Here is a 19,980-nt window from a genome sequence, read left to right as displayed (position 1 = left end):
AGGGGAGATAACAACAAGGATTAGATGTGGCTTAAAATAGGGAAAAGGGGAGACAACAAGGATTAGATGTGGCTTAAAATAGGGAAAAGGGGAGACAAAAACAAGGATTAGATGTGGCTTAAAATAGGGAAAAGGGGAGATAACAACAAGGATTAGATGTGGCTTAAAAAAGGGAAAAGGGGAGATAACAACAAGGATTAGATGTGGCTTAAAATAGGGAAAAGGGGAGACAAAAACAAGGATTAGATGTGGCTTAAAATAGGGAAAAGGGAAGATAACAACAAGGATTAGATGTGGCTTAAAATAGGGAAAAGGGGAGATAACAACAAGGATTAGAGGTGGCTTAAAATAGGGAAAAGGGGAGATAACAACAAGGATTAGATGTGGCTTAAAATAGGGAAAAGGGGAGACAACAAGGATTAGATGTGGCTTAAAATAGGGAAAAGGGGAGACAAAAACAAGGATTAGATGTGGCTTAAAATAGGGAAAAGGGGAGATAACAACAAGGATTAGATGTGGCTTAAAATAGGGAAAAGGGGAGATAACAACAAGGATTAGAGGTGGCTTAAAATAGGGAAAAGGGGAGATAACAACAAGGATTAGAGGTGGCTTAAAATAGGGAAAAGGGGAGACAACAAGGATTAGATGTGGCTTAAAATAGGGAAAAGGGGAGACAAAAACAAGGATTAGATGTGGCTTAAAATAGGGAAAAGGGGAGATAACAACAAGGATTAGATGTGGCTTAAAAAAGGGAAAAGGGGAGATAACAACAAGGATTAGATGTGGCTTAAAATAGGGAAAAGGGGAGACAAAAACAAGGATTAGATGTGGCTTAAAATAGGGAAAAGGGGAGATAACAACAAGGATTAGATGTGGCTTAAAATAGGGAAAAGGGGAGATAACAACAAGGATAAGAGGTGGCTTAAAATAGGGAAAAGGGGAGACAAAAACAAGGATTAGAGGTGGCTTAAAGTAGGGGAAATGGGGAGATAACAACAAGGATTAGAGGTGGCTTAAAATAGGGGAAATGGGGAGACACCAAAAGGGGATTGAGCTGTGAATAGAAGTCAATAAAAGAATAACTGGAGACAGCTATAGGGACATCCAGGAGACACCAAAACAAAGGGAAAGACAATAGATCTCATCCAGGAGACACCAAAACAAAGGGAAAGACAATAGATCTCATCCAGGAGACACCAAAACAAAGGGAAAGACAATAGATCTCATCCAGGAGACACCAAAACAAAGGGAAAGACAATAGAGATGGATCCCTGATCCAGGAGACACCAAAACAAAGGGAAGACAATAGATCTCATCCAGGAGACACAAAAACAAAAGGGAAAGACAATAGAGAATGGATCCCTGATCCAGGAGACACCAAAACAAAAGGGAAGACAATAGAGAATAGATCTTATCCAGGAGACACCAAAACAAAAGGGAAGACAATAGAGAATAGATCTTATCCAGGAGACACCAAAACAAAAGGGAAGACAATAGAGAATATATCTCATCCAGCAGACACCAAAACAAAAGGGATGTCAATAGACAATGGATCACTGATCCAGGAGACACCAAAACAAAAGGGAAGACAAAAGAGAATTAAGTCCCATCCAGGAGACACCAAGACAAAAGGGAAAGACAATAGAGTATATACCTCTTCCAAGAGACAAGAAAACAAAGGGAAAGACAATAGACAATGGATCTCATCCAGGAGACAAAAACAAAAGGGAAGACAATAGATCTCATCCAGGAGACACCAAAATGGAAATTCTTATTGAATTGGAAATGATGTACATAAACGATCATAATAAATATTACACTGCAAAGCCTGTGCAGAGAATTGCAAGAGAATATTAATGAAAATAAAATCCAGTTTAATCCTGTCATGCAGGCTCAGGCTAGTCTGCTTAGTTGTACAATTTAATGCCAGGTCTGTGTTAGTGATGTGGCTATAGACAGTACTGGAACTGGAACAGGTGTCTTGCATGTTGGCTGATGCAATATCCCCACCAGAGAGTGAGCACCATTTACATGATTAATTAATACCAGGAGACATGCTGAGCAGATGCATGTGTAAGTGTCCATGTTTACATCTGCAAAAAGTGTGAACTACAAGCCTTTGTCCCTTGTCTGTCTCCCTGGGAACACACGACACAGGTTTATTGACTATCTTCTGTCTGTAGGTACATGTGCCTGTCTCCTGTTCAAAGGCTACCAGGATATTTCATCATCATTACTTAATTTGTAAAGGCAAAACCTTGGGAATGATATGTAAAATCTGTAGATAGATACCGTATTCATCTGCAAATAAGCCCCCTTCTTCATTTTTGTAGAAACCTCCATTCTAAAATTGTATTATTTAAGCTAAAAGGCCTAAACTTAAGCTATAAACTGAATTTACACTAGGTAGGCTGCACATTTTAGGATAACATGCTTGTAACATGGTTTGACATGTATATATATAACTAGGAAAATGAAGTGTAGGAATATATAGTTATGTATATTTTTATCTCGATGCAAAACCTGACAAGAATTCAAATACATGTATATCCTAAAAATGGTTTAATATTTTACTCATGAATTGTTTATTATTTTCTAATCTGAGGTAAACTAATCTTGTCAATCTTAATTGAATTTATAAATCATTTACAACAAAAAGGAGTGTGACAAACCAGATGAGACTGTTAAGAAAGATTAAAATCAAATTTATGTCCGACTTTCACCAATTTTAATTGTGTACCCAATAAAACTCTAATGCTATATCACTATCGTAAGTGATTGTTCAGAGAGATCTTCTACATTATTATGTACATTGTATATACACATTTCTACCACAATACCCTGTGTTATTCAACTCTCAGACCATCAGTTAATCATTACAGCTGTTGATTAACAATCTGTTTATACCACACGTGGTATAAACTCTGTACGCATTTCGATTGGCTAACACGGTGAACTTTGACCCAAGCTGCAATTGTTATTGACGTCATCAATAATCTAATGACGTCACATCACCGGGTCCCGGACGTCACCGGTACACTTTATTTGCATACGCGAAATTATACTTGGCCACGTTTCCCTTTGATTCAAGCCGATATTATTGTGGTAGAAACAGGTCACACGACTCGAAATTGTTGGATATGGAATTTATTTCACACTCGTAAGTTATTTTTTAAAAGTTGCAAAAAACACTCGCTAAAGCTCGTGTCTTTTGTCACTTTTAAAAAATAACTTACTCGTGTGAAATAAATTCCATATCCAACAACCACTCGTTGTGTAACCTCTATATATATAATGGTACACTTTTAAATGACCTTCACGGATCTCTGCAGTCTACATATAGATCTCAACATGTACAGTCAATTTAGGTATACATGTACTTGGTCTCTGGAGTTTAACAGTCAACCTTAAAATCTAAGTGTTCCTCATTAGGGATTAACTCCTCAATACATTATAGATATAATCAAGTAAATATCAATGGAATTTTCTGTTTCAATTTATTATAAAGGTTTAATAAGATTTCAAGATTTCTTTATTCACTCTGACACACAGCCTGTGTAACAAGAGGTCAAATATTTTTTCTATGTTACAAGCATGACAGGCAATATTAATTCTTACAATATTGGAATCATTTAAAATATTATATAGATAAAACTGGTGAAAATACTGAATGCAAAAAAGGAAAATAGTACCACTAATTATTGTGATGTCATCATAACATATTACATAGTTTTTGGACATATAGGCTTACGTTTATTAAGTTTTTTATTAAAGATTGTAAACATTCCTTTCATTTTATAGTAATTGGGTTTTTTGTAAAAGTAGGCAGGAATATATTTGCGTCATAACTGTATTACGTTATAATTATTACAAATAAATAAAAAATGGAATTCATCATATATAAATAGTGGATATTGCTGAATATTTTATTAGTATGTTAATGGTGGCTTTAGTTTGCCTTACTGGAGCCCCATGTTGGGGGAGGATACAGCGAGCAGACACAAGTATATTAAGAAACACGAGCGTTACAAGGTAGTTCACAGATGAAGGATGAATATTGTGGTCGTGATACTGATGTGGCAGTTGAGGATGCTGTCTAGTATAGGTACTGCATGAGGTTAACAACGTGATACGCGCCACGGCTACTTTATACATACTGCATGTATGTGTCACAAAAGTACCATATAGCCATACAAGTTCTGTATGTCACACATGTGTCATAGCCACACAAATTCTTTATGTCACACATGTGTCATGGCCACACAAGTTCTTTATGTCACACATGTGTCATGGCCACACAAGTTCTGTATGTCACACATGTGTCATGGCCATACAAGTTCTTTATGTCACACATGTGTCATGGCCATACAAGTTCTGTATGTCACACATGTGTCATGGCCATACAAGTTCTGTATGTCACACATGTGTCATGGCCATACAAGTTCTTTATGTCACACATGTGTCATGGCCATACAAGTTCTTTATGTCACACATGTACCATGGCCACACAAGTTCTGTATGTCACACATGTGTCATGGCCATACAAGTTCTTTATGTCACACATGTGTCATGGCCACACAAGTTCTGTATGTCACACATGTGTCATGGCCACACAAGTTCTTTATGTCACACATGTGTCATGGCCATACAAGTTCTTTATGTCACACATGTGCCATATATATATGGCCACACAAGTTCTTTATTATGTCAGAGTCTGTCACATTAGTCAAACCATCTTGTGTGTTGAAATAAGACCATATCCACATATAAAATTTCCATAACAATGCATGCATAATGTTGGGACATATTGGAATCAGATTATAGATAATGTACATTAACCTCTTCTTGCTGATATCTGATAATATATATACACTTTGTATAGGCATGTTATATGATAAATCATATCTGTTACAATGGATGTCAACACATTCCAATTAGTTGACAAAAAAAGAGTTCGTTACATGGATGCAGATTTAACTCATCATGAAGTGCCACAGTCTTTACTGCAGCTTGCTCATATTAGTATATAGACAGTCTTTCTTTCTAACTTTGTTGATAATTTTGATTAAATCTTAGAATCTTAAAAGAAACTTTTAAGCATTTTTTCTGATAGCATGTTTGATGAGGGACTCTCGTGTTAAATTCATCACAACATGTTTGTGAAGACAAATGGATTCAATGAAAATTGTGTTTGTTGTTCTGCTTCTGTGACACTAATGATCAGAGTTAATAAAACAGAAAATGGATATATGGTTATTTGGTTACAAATTTACAGTTCTGTGCTACTACAGTACTGTAAAACCCTAGGTATGATTGTTAACATTAAAAAACAGCTGTTGTAAACTCCGCACTTTCTGCTGTGTAGCCATATATAGGACCATTTTGTGCAGAGGTCGTCTTGCTATTGATTAATTGATCGAGACTGATGGGTATTTTCGAATCATTGCTGGATTTAGACAGAGTAAAGCAATATTTCCATTTAAAAGATGTTTGTCTGAGAGCCAGGACATCAACATTCATAGAATAATATTCATGAGAGAATATCGAAATGCTCTGGGTTTTATCGTGGTCGGTGAAGAACGTGCTGTATAAGGCTGGAGTGTGAGGAGTGGTGTCTGTTATAGTGATTCTGTATGTATGATTGGTACTGAAGCTATTGAATAACAAATACCAGTTTATATCTTTGATGTTGGAATTTGTTGCCAGGGAGATATATTTTAGCATAAGAGGCTATAATTTCATGGGGCTGTTATAATTACATGATGTATTTTATTGTCATGTTGTGTTTTGTTTTATGCTTCTTCTGAAGAACTGAAAGGCCTGAAGTCGAGATAAATATCAAGTTTAAGGTATATATAGTGATACAGACATTGTTATAAGAAATGACCTTGATTCATATTCAAGGTCGCAGGGATAAATTTGCTACAATGCTTTATCAATGAAGTTCTTCTGAAAAAATTCAAAGGCTCATAGTTTTCATAGATAATAGCAAATTAAAGTAATAGAGCGAGAAAATGGTTGTATTAAGATATGACCTTGACCTTGAATCATATTCAAGGTCATGATTCAAGGTCACAAAGATTCAATTTTCTACAACACTATCAACTTCTGAGGAAATGACCAGTAGTTTGCTATCATGTAGTACTAGTACTGTTTCTGGTTTGTAAATGGCTATGATGAAGACGAGGAATATTGCAGGGTCATAAGTGTCAAATCTATTAAACTGTAAAAATAATGTCTTATATATAATGGAGAGACCTTTAATTATGTCAACATAATTTTTTTTTAAATATTTGGCCGGTCATCAATTCCTACGGAAAGTTGATATTTATTGTAAAAATGATATTGACCAGGTGTCGGCTATTATGAGAAAAACCAGTCATGTCCAAAGTAATGACCTATAACAAAGATACAAATTAACTAAACATTTTCTTTTGGCTTGATGTAATGAAAGCTAGGTTAATAATTTTCATTAATGACCTTTTCCAGAGAGAAGGGTAATGTAGGTAAAATACCTTCGTAACAAATTGTAATTGATATGGACAATGTCAGGAGAAACATTATCATCCTGTACAAGCTGGTGAGACATATCCTGTCACCATTTTTGTATTTTGGGCGGAGATATTTTATTACCATAATTGTGTAAGCCAAACAATGTTAAATTCCAGCATTGTGACGTCTGAAACTCCATTGATATTAATATCAAGTTAAATGAAAATAAAATGACCTTGACAAATTTGAAAGTTGCATTAATTAGTGAAATATTAGTTGAAACTTTCAACAAAAACTGTTAGTGTTAAGAGAAATGACTTCTGTTTTAATTGGTTTTGTTAGGTTTTGATGACGTTGTGATAACATACGTACACATTTAAATAGGATGATGATCATGACAGAAAGCAAATTTCTAATGTTATTTAATACAGGAAACAAGAGGAGGTAAGATTTATGATAACATTGGACCCCAAGTCATTTCTACATCAGTCTTCACATTAGTATATACTAAGTTGTATATATGTATGTAATACAAATTTAAGTAAAATTTGACTTACATAGCTGTCAAGTAGTTTAATGCACTGTTTTAATTGCTTTAACAGTCATTTAATAATCAGAGGTTTTAGGCTGCTAATTATTAACATTTTCTGTTAAAATTGGTATTTTGATACTGTAAGTCATTTAATTTTGAGTGAGATATTCTAAATCCTATATGAGAGTAATGGTTCCAAATTTTGTCAGTTAAAACTGATATTTTAATACTGCAAGTTGCTGAAATTTTGAGGGAAATATTAATGAAGAGACTGATGTGCTATCTAGAGATCTGGATAGATGAAATAACATCTCACAAATAAAACACCTTCAGTCATCATAATTCATAAAATACCATAATATGGATATTGAAATATTTATTGTATGGACACTTTTGACCTTGGTGTATTGGCTCCAGTATTTAACACACCGCCTACGCCTGATGAAAACAAACCAGAAAAACCATTATCACCAAATCAAACTACAGGCTTTAGTGACGTGTTTACACATTTTATATAAGGTTTTTATCTCGTGAAGTATTACCAATTAGGATTGATTTTAGGGCTGCTGGTACTTGTGTGAAATTCACATTAACCGTTGGTGATATATAGACATTAACTAGAAGTCTGAGGTCTCTTTGCCCGTGGGCTTCCAAGCATGCTTAGACATAACCAAGCAGAAGATAGCTGACATTCACACAATAAAGTTGGCCTCTCCAGGACATTAGGAATCGGATTGGAGAGTTGTGTTAAGTCTCGGCCTGTATGGACCTAATCAATGAGCAAATGGGATAAATACGAATCAGCCTTTTATACACAATCTGAATGAGAAATAATTGTTTATTTTCATTTTTCTGTTAATATTACAGGTAATACTCGCACCTCACATGATCTTCATGCAAAAGGTCAAGTACCTCGGTAATTTCTGTAAATAAACAATATATATTTTTCCTTTTTTTCTAATTTTTTGCATTCATAAGCAACATATAGAAATATATTATCAGCCTCAAAATGATGTTTTATATGGCACCCAAGAACATTCGCTTATAATTATCCAGCCGTATGTTACTAGGCTATTTATATCCAAATACAATACAGACTTATACATTTATTACTGTACATATATACTCTGATGTGAAAAGGTTGATGTGAATATTAAAATCTAGTGGCACAATCTGACCAGCAATGGGGTATAAACTTAAAATATTATAAAGTTCCTGTGAAACTCAAGCCTACCTTTACATGCTAGTATTTATCCTGATGTAAAAGTTCATGTTTTACTAAACTTAATTAAGTGAATTATAGATTCTTTAACCTCAGTATTGTGGTCAATTTAGATTACCAGTATGGTAGAAACATTTAACAGGACTCGGGTCTTACAGAAATGTATCATTTCATTATATACATATATCAAGATAATCATCAGTGATCTGTTGGGATTAAACATGAAATATTATAAAAAAAGTTAAATTGTTTCACGTCACTTCAAATAACCAATATATAACACAAGTTGATCATACCATTGTAGAATGCATATTTACTTTGAAATACTGCAGTTTTACTCACAGAATTCATAAGAGTTTGAAACACAACTAAAACAATATTCTTGAATTTACAGGTTGGCTTGTCACTAGTGGTATGGGCAGGATGTGGAGTCATCTCCCTTGTCGGAGCTCTTTGTTATGCAGAACTTGGCACCACAATCACACGATCTGGAGGTGACTATGCATACATGTTGGAAGCTTTTGGGCCTTGTATGGCTTTCTTACAGCTATGGGTAAGTATATTTTTCTCATTGAATATCTAGATCAAGAGTCAAAAAACAATGTTTTTGTGGGGAGAGGGCTAGCATAATTTACTATATTTAGCAATAGGGTAGCCCCTTCTCCCCCAAAAATGTGACATGCCCCTGTGGCCATATCACCGTTTCCAATTTCAGGACGTTTCTCTTTATATTCAGTTGAAGGGGCTATATGCCATTCATTTAGATAATGTTCAAGGCCCTACATAAATTTGAGCAAACAAAATACACAGACAAAACATTACAGTCAATAATAGGTCCTTTTTTTCAGGTATGAACTAGGATGTCATGTGATTTCTAAAAAAATTATTCAAATGCCTTAAATTTTTTTTTTTGCATTTCATGTGATTAGTAAGAGAAATCTGACTATGTCAATTTTTTCTGTTCTACAATGCAACGTGTGCCTACCTTGTACTTTAATCCTGGTCGTGTGACGATGTCCCATGATTTTACAATGAATTACATTATAGGAAAAAATGTGCTAGGATGTGGTTTGTAAAGGAAACCACATTCTTTTTGTCATTGTCCTTACAAAATGTAAAGACTCGGCATGACCACCATCCAATTACACATACAAAACTTAAATTCCCAATGGGGCACACTGTTAACAGATACTTACCCGTTCTGACAGAGCTGTTTCTGTGTCATGTCACTTTTTTACAAAAAATATTTAAGGTATCTTTTTGATAGATCTGTTTAGAGTGATAATTGAATACTGTATTTATCATCATATAACATTGAGTACTGTATTTATTCTGCTTGTTTTGAAGTTAAGTTTTGGAGGGCTTAGTATTTGTGAACCACTATAGCTTATTAGACTAAAACATTATTCTTATTGTATTTTATTGTATTTCCAGTACTTCTTATATATATTATGTGATTGTATTTGTAATTTTTTGTGTTTTGATAAAGGGGCGGATTGCCTCGAAAATTTAACAAGCCTTATTGTTCACACTGTTTGAATTACTTCTTTGCCCCATATATATATATAAATATCCAAAGTGTTGATTCTGCAAAAAATGGAGATGGGGCTTATAGACAGGGTCCGCAATGTTATTCATAGAGGCTAGAGAGTTCAGACTGCCATATTCAGTGTATACCTTTAATATTACATTATTTCGACATCTTATATGTACATATATTCTTTTATTCTAATTATAATTTGACTGCCAATATAATACAAAAATGAAAATTTATTTCACATTCTAATGAAGATTTGTTTGGTGTATGTTACATTATTGTTTTCAGGCAAATCTCATCATCATTCGACCTACAGCGCAGGCCCTGGTGGCGTTAACCTTTGCCTACTATGTACTGCAGCCGAGCTTTTCAACATGTGACCCCCCTCTCATGGCTCTTAAGCTCCTAGCTGCTTTGTGTATAAGTAAGTTTCACTCACCATTTCATAGATTTTAAAGTTAATGACTTACCTGGTTCTATATATAGATCTAGAATCACTCATCAAAGGTGATTTTAGATTGGCTTATATTAGTAGTGTGGTCTAAGGTCTTCGGTGTCTGAAATGTTTTTGTTTCCTCATCGTGCGTCATCCATTGTATTGTTAGTTTTTAGCAATTGAACATGTTTTTCTAATTTCGATGTATGTCTGAATGTTGTTAAAAGCCATGAAACCTGTTTTCACATATTGTTGAAATAGCTTGTTCACATGCAGGTACAGCTTTATTGTGCAGTTTAATGATTACTTCGTCAACTGAGAACTACTTATTGATATACCTGTCACAATCTACCACAGACAGTACACATGTCACAATCTACCACAGACAGAGTATACCTGTCACAATCTACCACAGACAGAGTATACCCGTCATAATCTATCCATGAGGATGGCAAGGTGTGCAAGTCACCGATATAATAATGATATTACGCAGGCAGTTTATGTAACCTCAGGTGATGATCTTAGGTGCAGGGTTCGAGTCTCCCTATCCGTGTCAGTTTGTGTTTCTCGGGAAGCTCTAGAAACAGGCTGGTCTGTGCTGTCATGGTTGTGTCCTCAGGCAAGACACTTTACCATAATTGCTCTTGATGGCAGTGATTGTGAAGGGCCTCCTGTATGTTGTTCAGTGAGGTAGTCACCAACTACTACAGGGATACCCCATCTCAAAATGACCCTGGCTGTTTAATAGGTGATAAACCCAGCAAACAAACAAATAAACTCAGGCATATGCTAGCTATAGTCTTGAGACATTTGGTGTTGTCAACAGTTCATTGTCACAACCATGACAGTTCTCAGTCATTATACTGTGCACAACCTGTAAAGGTCCCAGGGGGTCGAAACGTTAACTTTGACTCAAAAGTATGGGATAGGCTTTTTGCAGGACACTCTGTGGTAGGGAATCAATGCTGAATCTCAGCTGATTCCTTCAGACAATATATTGTCACTCTGCAGTATGGACTATATTATCACTCCTCGGAATAAGGGACAACAACTGTAGAATCTCAGCTAATTTCTTACCCTGGCTCTTTCAAATACTCTATTAAGGTCATTGCAGAATCTCAGCTGAATTTTTACCTTGATTCCTTCAGATATATATATATATACTGTCACTCTGCGGTAGGGACATTCTCTAGAAGAGTGCCGAATCTCAACTAAGTCGTTGTACAGGTTCCATTGAATATGTTATCACACTATCATATGTTAGTGATATTGTGAGGTGAAACAAATCCTTAGCAAAGATTTTTTTTAATTTCCTTTGTTCTAGAATAAAGGAATTAAACTGTAATTCTACAAACTTAGTTTTTGGCAGTTTGGTTAGGATTTTCTTATTTCAACAGCTCCTAGCTAGTCTTCCTCCGTAACAACAGAGTCATTATATTATCGTTATGTTTGTACCTATTGCTATGTACCTGTCTGCCCATCCCTATCTCTATTGTAAGATTATTAAACCTGCTACAGTTATACAGGTCCACGTGGCAGCTTTTGGTGTGTTTTTATAATTGTCCAATTGTCTAAGGAAAAGGGCAGCGATAGCTCAGTTGGTTAGAAAACTGGCCAGGTAACCTTCGACGATCTGAGGTGTGTGGTTCACTGGTTCGAAGCTCCCTACCTGTGTCGGTTTTTGTTTCTCGGGAAGCTGATGAGAAAAGGGCTGGTTGGTGCTGTTTTGGTTAACGTTGTGTCCTTGAGCAAGACACTTTACCCTAATTGCTGATGCTCGTGCAGCGGACCTTCTATATTTTTTTGTTCAGTGAGGTAGTCTCAAACTACTGCAAGAAGCTAGACCGTCTAAAAATGGCCCTGGTTGTTCACAGGGGATAAACCAATCAAACTCAGGAAACTGGACTTTTTCGTATAAACACCTTCAATTGTATGGATGTTGCTTGAACTTTAATACAAAGAATTTTTTTTTCTGAATGCAAAAATATCATCGGGTATTTTTAGGGGTTTTTTTCAGGCAAGTCCAAAACACAATATCCAAACACTAAGAGATGAAGTGTGTCCCATAGGAAATCATGAGTCCACTCAAATCTATCCAAGTCCCATAAATCACGTGCACGGTACATGTGATTGTATGGCAAAGATTCAAGGGCACAAGATTACACTTTGGGTGACAGACAAATCAGAAGATTGAAAATGCAAATCTTTATTTTCTATTTTCATATTCACTTACATTTCTTCAGGTGTTCTTCTCTGAGAGGCACATCTCTATGACTTTGCCTGCTTTCAATGTCAGTCAGTATCATGAAATATATATGAATAATTGGGTGAGTAACAATGATACCAGAACTTTCCTGAATAATTAGGTTGTACTGTAAAAAACTTGTTATAACCTTGACCTAGGTAACGTTTTAAGGTATTGTATATATATGTATATACATCTACATTAATTTCATTATGTCATACTTGAACAGTTTGGGACCATGTAAAGTGTCAGCAGAAGACAGACTGGTCATGATGTCATACAAAAGTATGGAGTAATGAACATAACCTTTGGTTTTAGCAGTTTTAATAATGCAGTCAGTCATGGTTTTTTCATATTTGAATGCTTACTTGGGGTTATTAATATTCTTTCCAGAGGCTTGAAATTTTGAACATGTACTATATCTATTCATCACGTTGACAAAATTTCATGGTCAGGTTGAGGGGATAAAGGGATAGCTATAGGCTCGTACATATGTATGTAACTAAACGACCTCCTCATTCTACTGACTCCATGATCCCATTGTCATGAATCTTTGTACACTTACTCACAACCATCATTTCTTGTATGAGTTGGCGTGTCAACCATATGCATCTGTGGTAAAAAAAGAGGTCACTGTTACTATAAATAGATTTTTACAGTCCTTCCTCTACCAACTTCATTAATGACCTAATCGTGCTGAATCTTCATTCATATAGCCACAAGCATCATCTCTTGTACAAAGTTGCATTTAAACTACAGGCACATTGTATGAAAAAAGAGGTCACTATTTTTATAAAGAGAATTTACAAGTTTACAAGTTTAGGTTTACAGGTTTAGGTTTTACAGATTTTGGGTCAAAATTGGGACAAAAGTCAATTGAAATTATGACTTATATTAATACTGTACTAGGGGAGGGGCTATCCTTAATTTTGTTTAATTGCAATTGGAAATAATACAGACTTGCATGGTTATCAGTTTGGGGTAGCATTTTGATGGTAAATATATATATATGCACATGTTGGCCCTGACTGACCGTAAATTAAGGGGCTGATGAGATCTGGCCAAAAAGGGGTCAGATTGTTGATTATTGACCGAAATATTTCAGAGCTAAGGTGACTGTTACTGCCTATTGGCCTCTTGTTTTTTATTTTGATTTTGAAGCATTTATTATCTATAAAGGTGTTATATACATGTATGTATATACATACATGTATATATATATATATATATATATTTTTTTTTTTTAAGAGGCTTATTAATATTGTATGCATCAATACTTTCAATTCATGTGGTCTCATAGGAAACCCTGTACCTTGTAAACTACATCACAGCACAGAGACATATATGGCACAAATTTCTGCCCTACAATCCATTTGGAAATCGTAATTGTTAGCTGTATTAGCATTCCAACTGAACTACGATAAAGACATGGATGGGCTCAATCATATCACAGGGTGTACATGTATGGTAAAATATTGGTAATATTACCTAGAATAGTAGCTATATATTCTGTAAATATGAATGACGAATAAAAAAAATAAAAAAAACTTATTAACAGATGAATGTTCCAGGGAAGTGTTCAAATGATGAGTGCATGCAAACTCCTTAATGAATATTCATGAACCCAATATATTTTTACTGATAAAATTTAGTGCTACAACTGTAGATGTACTTATAGTTGTTGTTATTCAGATCATGTTGAGAAGATCACTTCACTGATTTTAGGTTTTAATGTACCCTACATATTATACATGTATATATTCAGTTGTAATTGATTTATAAAGCTATTTGCCATAAATATTCGCGTATAGTGCGCACTTTTTTTCAAAAATTGACAAGTGAAAAAGACCACTGCGCACTATACGCAAGTACAAGACTTTGCCCGTCAGAATGAATGTGATTTGAGATTGTTTCCTTCCACAGCAGGATTATGATTTAATACTTATATATATATATATAAGATATCAAGCATTAAGAAAGTAATAGTTAACAAATAATCAAAGAAATGAATAATTATTTTGAATACCACAAAAGATCATACTTGCGTTAAAATCACAAGGTAATTGAGGGTAGGATTAATTATTTTGTTTGTACAACATCGTAGATGGGACCGCTCCAATTTGCAAGCTGACTAGGCCTGTCGCGGTATAATGTAAACAACCTGTCAATCCAATGTGTCAAATCTGACCAGTAATTCCAATTAAATGGGGTAAATAAGCTTTCATAAGTTACAAATTCCTATCATCTTATATATATATAATTATGCTTTAGAATTCATCTACCGCGCAGTTGAATATTGAAAAAAAAAAAGTTCATTTTTTTTTTTTTTTTTTAAAATGAACCTCAAAAACGTACCTGCGCACTATACGCGAGTGCGCACTATACCCGATTATTTACGGTACTATTATCTGTTTTAATTTCAACTTATTGGAATGCTGCTTTACCTGCAATATGCAACTGGGAAACATCAGAAAGTCACTTGTGTCAGTGAATTTACAATAGAAAACGTGAAACATCAGAAAGTCACTTGTGTCAGTGAATTTACAATAGAAAACGTGAAACATCAGAAAGTCACTTGTGTCAGTGAATTTACAATAGAAAACGTGAAACATCAGAAAGTCACTTGTGTCAGTGAATTTACAATAGAAAACGCGAAACATCAGAAAGTCACTTGTGTCAGTGAATTTACAATAGAAAACGCGAAACATCAGAAAGTCACTTGTGTCAGTGAATTTACAATAGAAAACGCGAAACATCAGAAAGTCACTTGTGTCATTGAATTTACAATAGAAAACGCGAAACATCAGAAAGTCACTTGTGTCAGTGAATTTACAATAGAAAACGCGAAACATCAGAAAGTCACTTGTGTCAGTGAATTTACAATAGAAAACGCGAAACATCAGAAAGTCACTTGTGTCAGTGAATTTACAATAGAAAACGCGAAACATCAGAAAGTCACTTGTGTCAGTGAATTTACAATAGAAAACGCGAAACATCAGAAAGTCACTTGTGTCAGTGAATTTACAATAGAAAACGCGAAACATCAAAAAGTCACTTGTGTCAGTGAATTTACAATAGAAAAATATCTTGGATCTTGTCACATGTTATCTTTGAAAGTGTGACACTTCCGTACTTTACAATTTTGATCTGATTTGATTAATGTTTGCATGAAATGTCAGTTAGATAAGCCTGAATGAATAATAGGACAGATACATTTGTTTATTTCATATACTGTAGCTTTGTCATTTTAATAATCTAAATTTGTATATATTTTTTGTTTAAAACTTTTGAAAATACTTCATCACGGTATAATGTAGCTTTTGATGACAGAACATCAAACTGACAAGGTAAACCACCGACATCCTCTCAGTGTAACACTATCAGATGTCGCCATATAATTACCTAACCATTTGTTATATGGCGTCATGTGATGTCAGCTGTTCAATGTATAGGTATCGTCAAATGATCACCTCAAATCATCTCCCTCCCCCAAACAAATTTAAAATCAGCAAAAAAAATAAAGTGATGTGTCTCGTGCTACAACCAAAATATTTCTCCTATCATATGACTTTCATCATGACTGTAGAAGTTTACAAATTATTTGTACAAAAATGTTTAGTGATCTTAAATTGACAATATAGTAATGAGGGGCGACAGTTGGCTGACTATATCAGTTTTAGTCTATTGATGTACATTGCAGGGATTGATGAACAAAGAAGGGAATATCTATTGGCAAAGTTTTTCAAAGATTTGTGATGTGTTATCACCTAAGGATATTCACTACCTAAACATGATATATATTATAATCCTATTTTCAAAAGAGTTCCAACATACTTAAATTAATAGCGTGACCTTTGTCACAGTAGAACATGATAATGATTTTGAGTTTAGTGAGACAAATTATTGTAAGATATTGATTAAATTATATAAGTAACTTACAAAACACCATTAAGATATATAAGTAACTTACAGAACACCATTAAGATATATAAGTAACTTACAGAACACCATTAAGATAGATAAGTACCTTACAGAACACCATTAAGATAGATAAGTAACTTACAGAACACCATTAAGATATATAAGTAACATACAGAACACCATTAAGATATATAAGTAACATACAGAACACCATTAAGATATATAAGTAACTTACAGAACACCATTAAGATATATAAGTAACTTACAGAACACCATTAAGATATATAAGTACCTTACAGAACACCATTAAGATATATAAGTAACTTACAGAACACCATTAAGATATATAAGTAACTTACAGAATACCATTAAGATATATAAGTAACTTACAGAACACCATTAAGATATATAAGTAACTTACAGAATACCATTAAGATATATAAGTAACTTACAGAACACCATTAAGATATATAAGTAACTTACAGAATACCATTAAGATATATAAGTAACTTACAGAACACCATTAAGATGTATAAGTTACTTACGGAACACCATTAAGATGTTCTGTACACCATCAAACAAAAAGATGAATATACATCATTGTCGAATACCTTGACAGAGGAAGTAACTCTAAAACAACTAAACTTTCTTAACATTTCTTCTATTGATGAGGGAGACAAGGGGCTCTGATACGCTTGCTTACAGAGCATCTGACAATGTATATGTTCACATCTTGGTGAATGGATTTGATAGCATGCAACCTTGAGCTCTTCCCCTTATGTTTTACATCTCCACATCAAAATGACCCTGGTTGTTCACAGAGTGACCATGCAAACAGAGTTATTAGATAATTAAAAACAGTATATAACAGAACTCTCCTTAATAACATTAAATATTTAATCTGAATTTACATTTAATGCTATACCCTTAATGCTATGCTTGTTGAAAATTACATGGGAGACAACTCTTTATCATGTAGCATATACCCTTAAATTTGAAAGATTAGACGAGGATACAATGTACTATTTCCTAATAAAAAAATGGTGTTGTTGACTGTCAAATGTGTTTTTATGATGTATGATATATATATAATCATAACTGCATGTAAATGTGATCTGTCTAAAACAAACACAGGGTTATCAATACTCAATATCAACTCATCACTGCTCTAATTACTGAACAGGTCATTAGATCTGACTATACAGAATATATATGTACTGTCACTATTAGTTGATTTATGGTAATGAATTTAAACAAGATTGACAGATTTAATCATTTGATATCATGATCAGCATTTATTAGGATCATAGCTTCGTATATAATGAAATCATTAAGATTTACATTCATTACAAGTACATTTCTGGTAATTGAAATGCAATACTGGTAATTGATACAGATACACATTTTGGCTATGTAATAAACAAAGCAGTTTTAAATGATTTATAAAATACTATACAATTGTACTGTATTTTTAAATACTACAATTTGTAAACCATAATGGTACATAAAACTCCAAACTATTGAATTTTCATTATATATAGGGAATATATAGCTGACTAAGATGAAATAAAACTTAAGTATCTTATAAGAACAGATATAATATTTATGATTTGATTCACATACTACAAACAGTTAGCTGTATGGTAACATCTGTTCCGTTCTTATATTACCTATATTTTGACTAATTGGTCTGGCAATGTGACATGGCGTTAAGTATATATACCTGGCTGTATGGTATGACATTGTTAGGGTATAACAATGCAGACTTCACACTTATGGGAGAAAGTCTGTACTTACGCGGGACATTAATATTGTCTTTTTTTCCACATAAAAAAGACCTTCATCCTCGTGATGCTGCAGGCTTGACACGAGGTTTACCACGAATGTCACAGTGTCTGACTGTGCTGATCTGTCTACTGTACTAGTTTCCTCTACTCATATACCGTATTTGACCTAATAAGGGCGCAGGTAATTGACAGTGGGGGCGCCCTTATTAAGATTAGTTATTCTGAAGTTTTATGAACCAGACTATACCTTATAGCAGAATACCCAAGGCTGTGGAAACGGTAAAATATTCAGTCATAACAATATTCCAGATGAATATATCTTTTCATTATCATATATTAAGCTTAAACATCACTTGAATATTCCTGTAAACTTGTAAACCATGCCAGCTGATCTTTAGACCAGAGAACGTGTGTTCCACCATTTATGTTCAAATGGAACTCTTTTGTGTTCTATTTATAGACACAGGTGATTTCCCAGATCATATCAGACATGTTTTCTTTGACCTAATAATTGATTTACAATGTCTTTTACTAGCTTTCTGTTCTGAACAAAAGTTATTTATCAACAAGAATGAAGTCTTTTACTTTATCTTCAAATAAAGATAGTTAGTTATTATTTGTATGTGTGTTTTAAGTTTCGGGTGCTCTTTGCACTGACATGTCATCTGTAGGAATAGACAAAATGTGGCGAAAACTTGTGTTCCAGTTACTTAATTTGCTGAAGAAAATTAAACACATAAAGTAGCAAACTTTTCACATGAATTATTACTTTTGAACACCATTTTGACACTCAGTCAAAGATTTATTTCCTTGAAAAAAGGTAGGGGCGCCTTTATTAGGTCAAATACGGTATATGCAATCAACTTGACACATATAACTTTATCATTTTTTTTCACCAACAAGGCAGAACACATTTTACTTAAACAGATTTAGAACTGAATGAAAGACAGTTTTCTTTTTTGTCTTCAGTTGATAATTACAGTTTCATATTCCCATTCTATAATAGAGGGGTTTGGGATCCAACCCAGAAAATGTATCTCTTTTTTGAGAAAACATTAAGAAATATTATGTTACACTGATATGAAGGATTTTGCCATGACCTACCCTTCTCCCCTTCCCTTCGATGGCCAAGGTTAAAAAAAATCCAGCCTTGCTTGTAGGAACTTTGGTGAAATTTTACCAGTTATATTTGTGTAGTACGATATGGTTGTACATACTTATTTATAGGCAGACTTTGACATAATTCTACCAAATGAGCTGATAGTATATAAAATATATCGCAATGTATTGTGGTTTGACTTCAGCTGTCCATCACAAACTTTGAGGGCATTAATATGCATCCAGGGCCACAAATTGTTTATTATACCGTTTATTATATTGTTTATTATATCAGTAATGATGATACTCAAAAATAAACTGAAGATATGAAATATCATTTTTATCACAAACCCCTGTGATCCTGGTTGCTCAATTGATACGATTCCAAGTCAAGGTGTTATTGACAGTTTCTTTTAGAAACTCTTGGAAACAGTTGGCGTGTACATTTGTTGATATTTTCGTGTTCTGAGCAATCTTGTTTTGCAGAATTTTATCTATTTCTGCTTCCTCGACTGCACGAAAACGTTTGCGTTTCTGTTGATCTGCCTTTTGTAAATAACTGGAAGGGAGACAACTCCTCGCAACAGAATGTGGGGGTCGCCATGGGGGCACACGGTCCAGGGAGATATGATATTTATCTCCCTGGCTCACGCGCCTCAGGGAGATATGATGTTTTATCCCCCTTCCACGTGATGCGTTTCGGCTAATCA

The 19,980-nt window shown here is 34.2% G+C and overlaps 1 protein-coding gene across 1 annotated transcript in view; it reads left to right on the top strand.

Moving 5' to 3' along the window:
* LOC117338298 (large neutral amino acids transporter small subunit 1-like) overlaps positions 1-19,980 on the top strand; it is a 51,243-nt gene that overhangs the window by 14,159 nt on the left and 17,104 nt on the right. Inside the window, exons 2-3 of the mRNA XM_033899585.1 lie at positions 8,641-8,799; positions 10,072-10,207. Coding sequence (XP_033755476.1) covers positions 8,641-8,799; positions 10,072-10,207 — 295 coding nt within the window. The remainder of the gene's footprint in view (positions 1-8,640; positions 8,800-10,071; positions 10,208-19,980) is intronic.

The sequence above is a fragment of the Pecten maximus genome, chromosome 11 (genome assembly GCF_902652985.1).
Source record: "Pecten maximus chromosome 11, xPecMax1.1, whole genome shotgun sequence".
NCBI classification, from domain to species: domain Eukaryota; kingdom Metazoa; phylum Mollusca; class Bivalvia; order Pectinida; family Pectinidae; genus Pecten; species Pecten maximus.
Note: the sequence above shows the minus strand (reverse complement) of the source record. Positions and strands in the feature narration are given on the sequence as shown.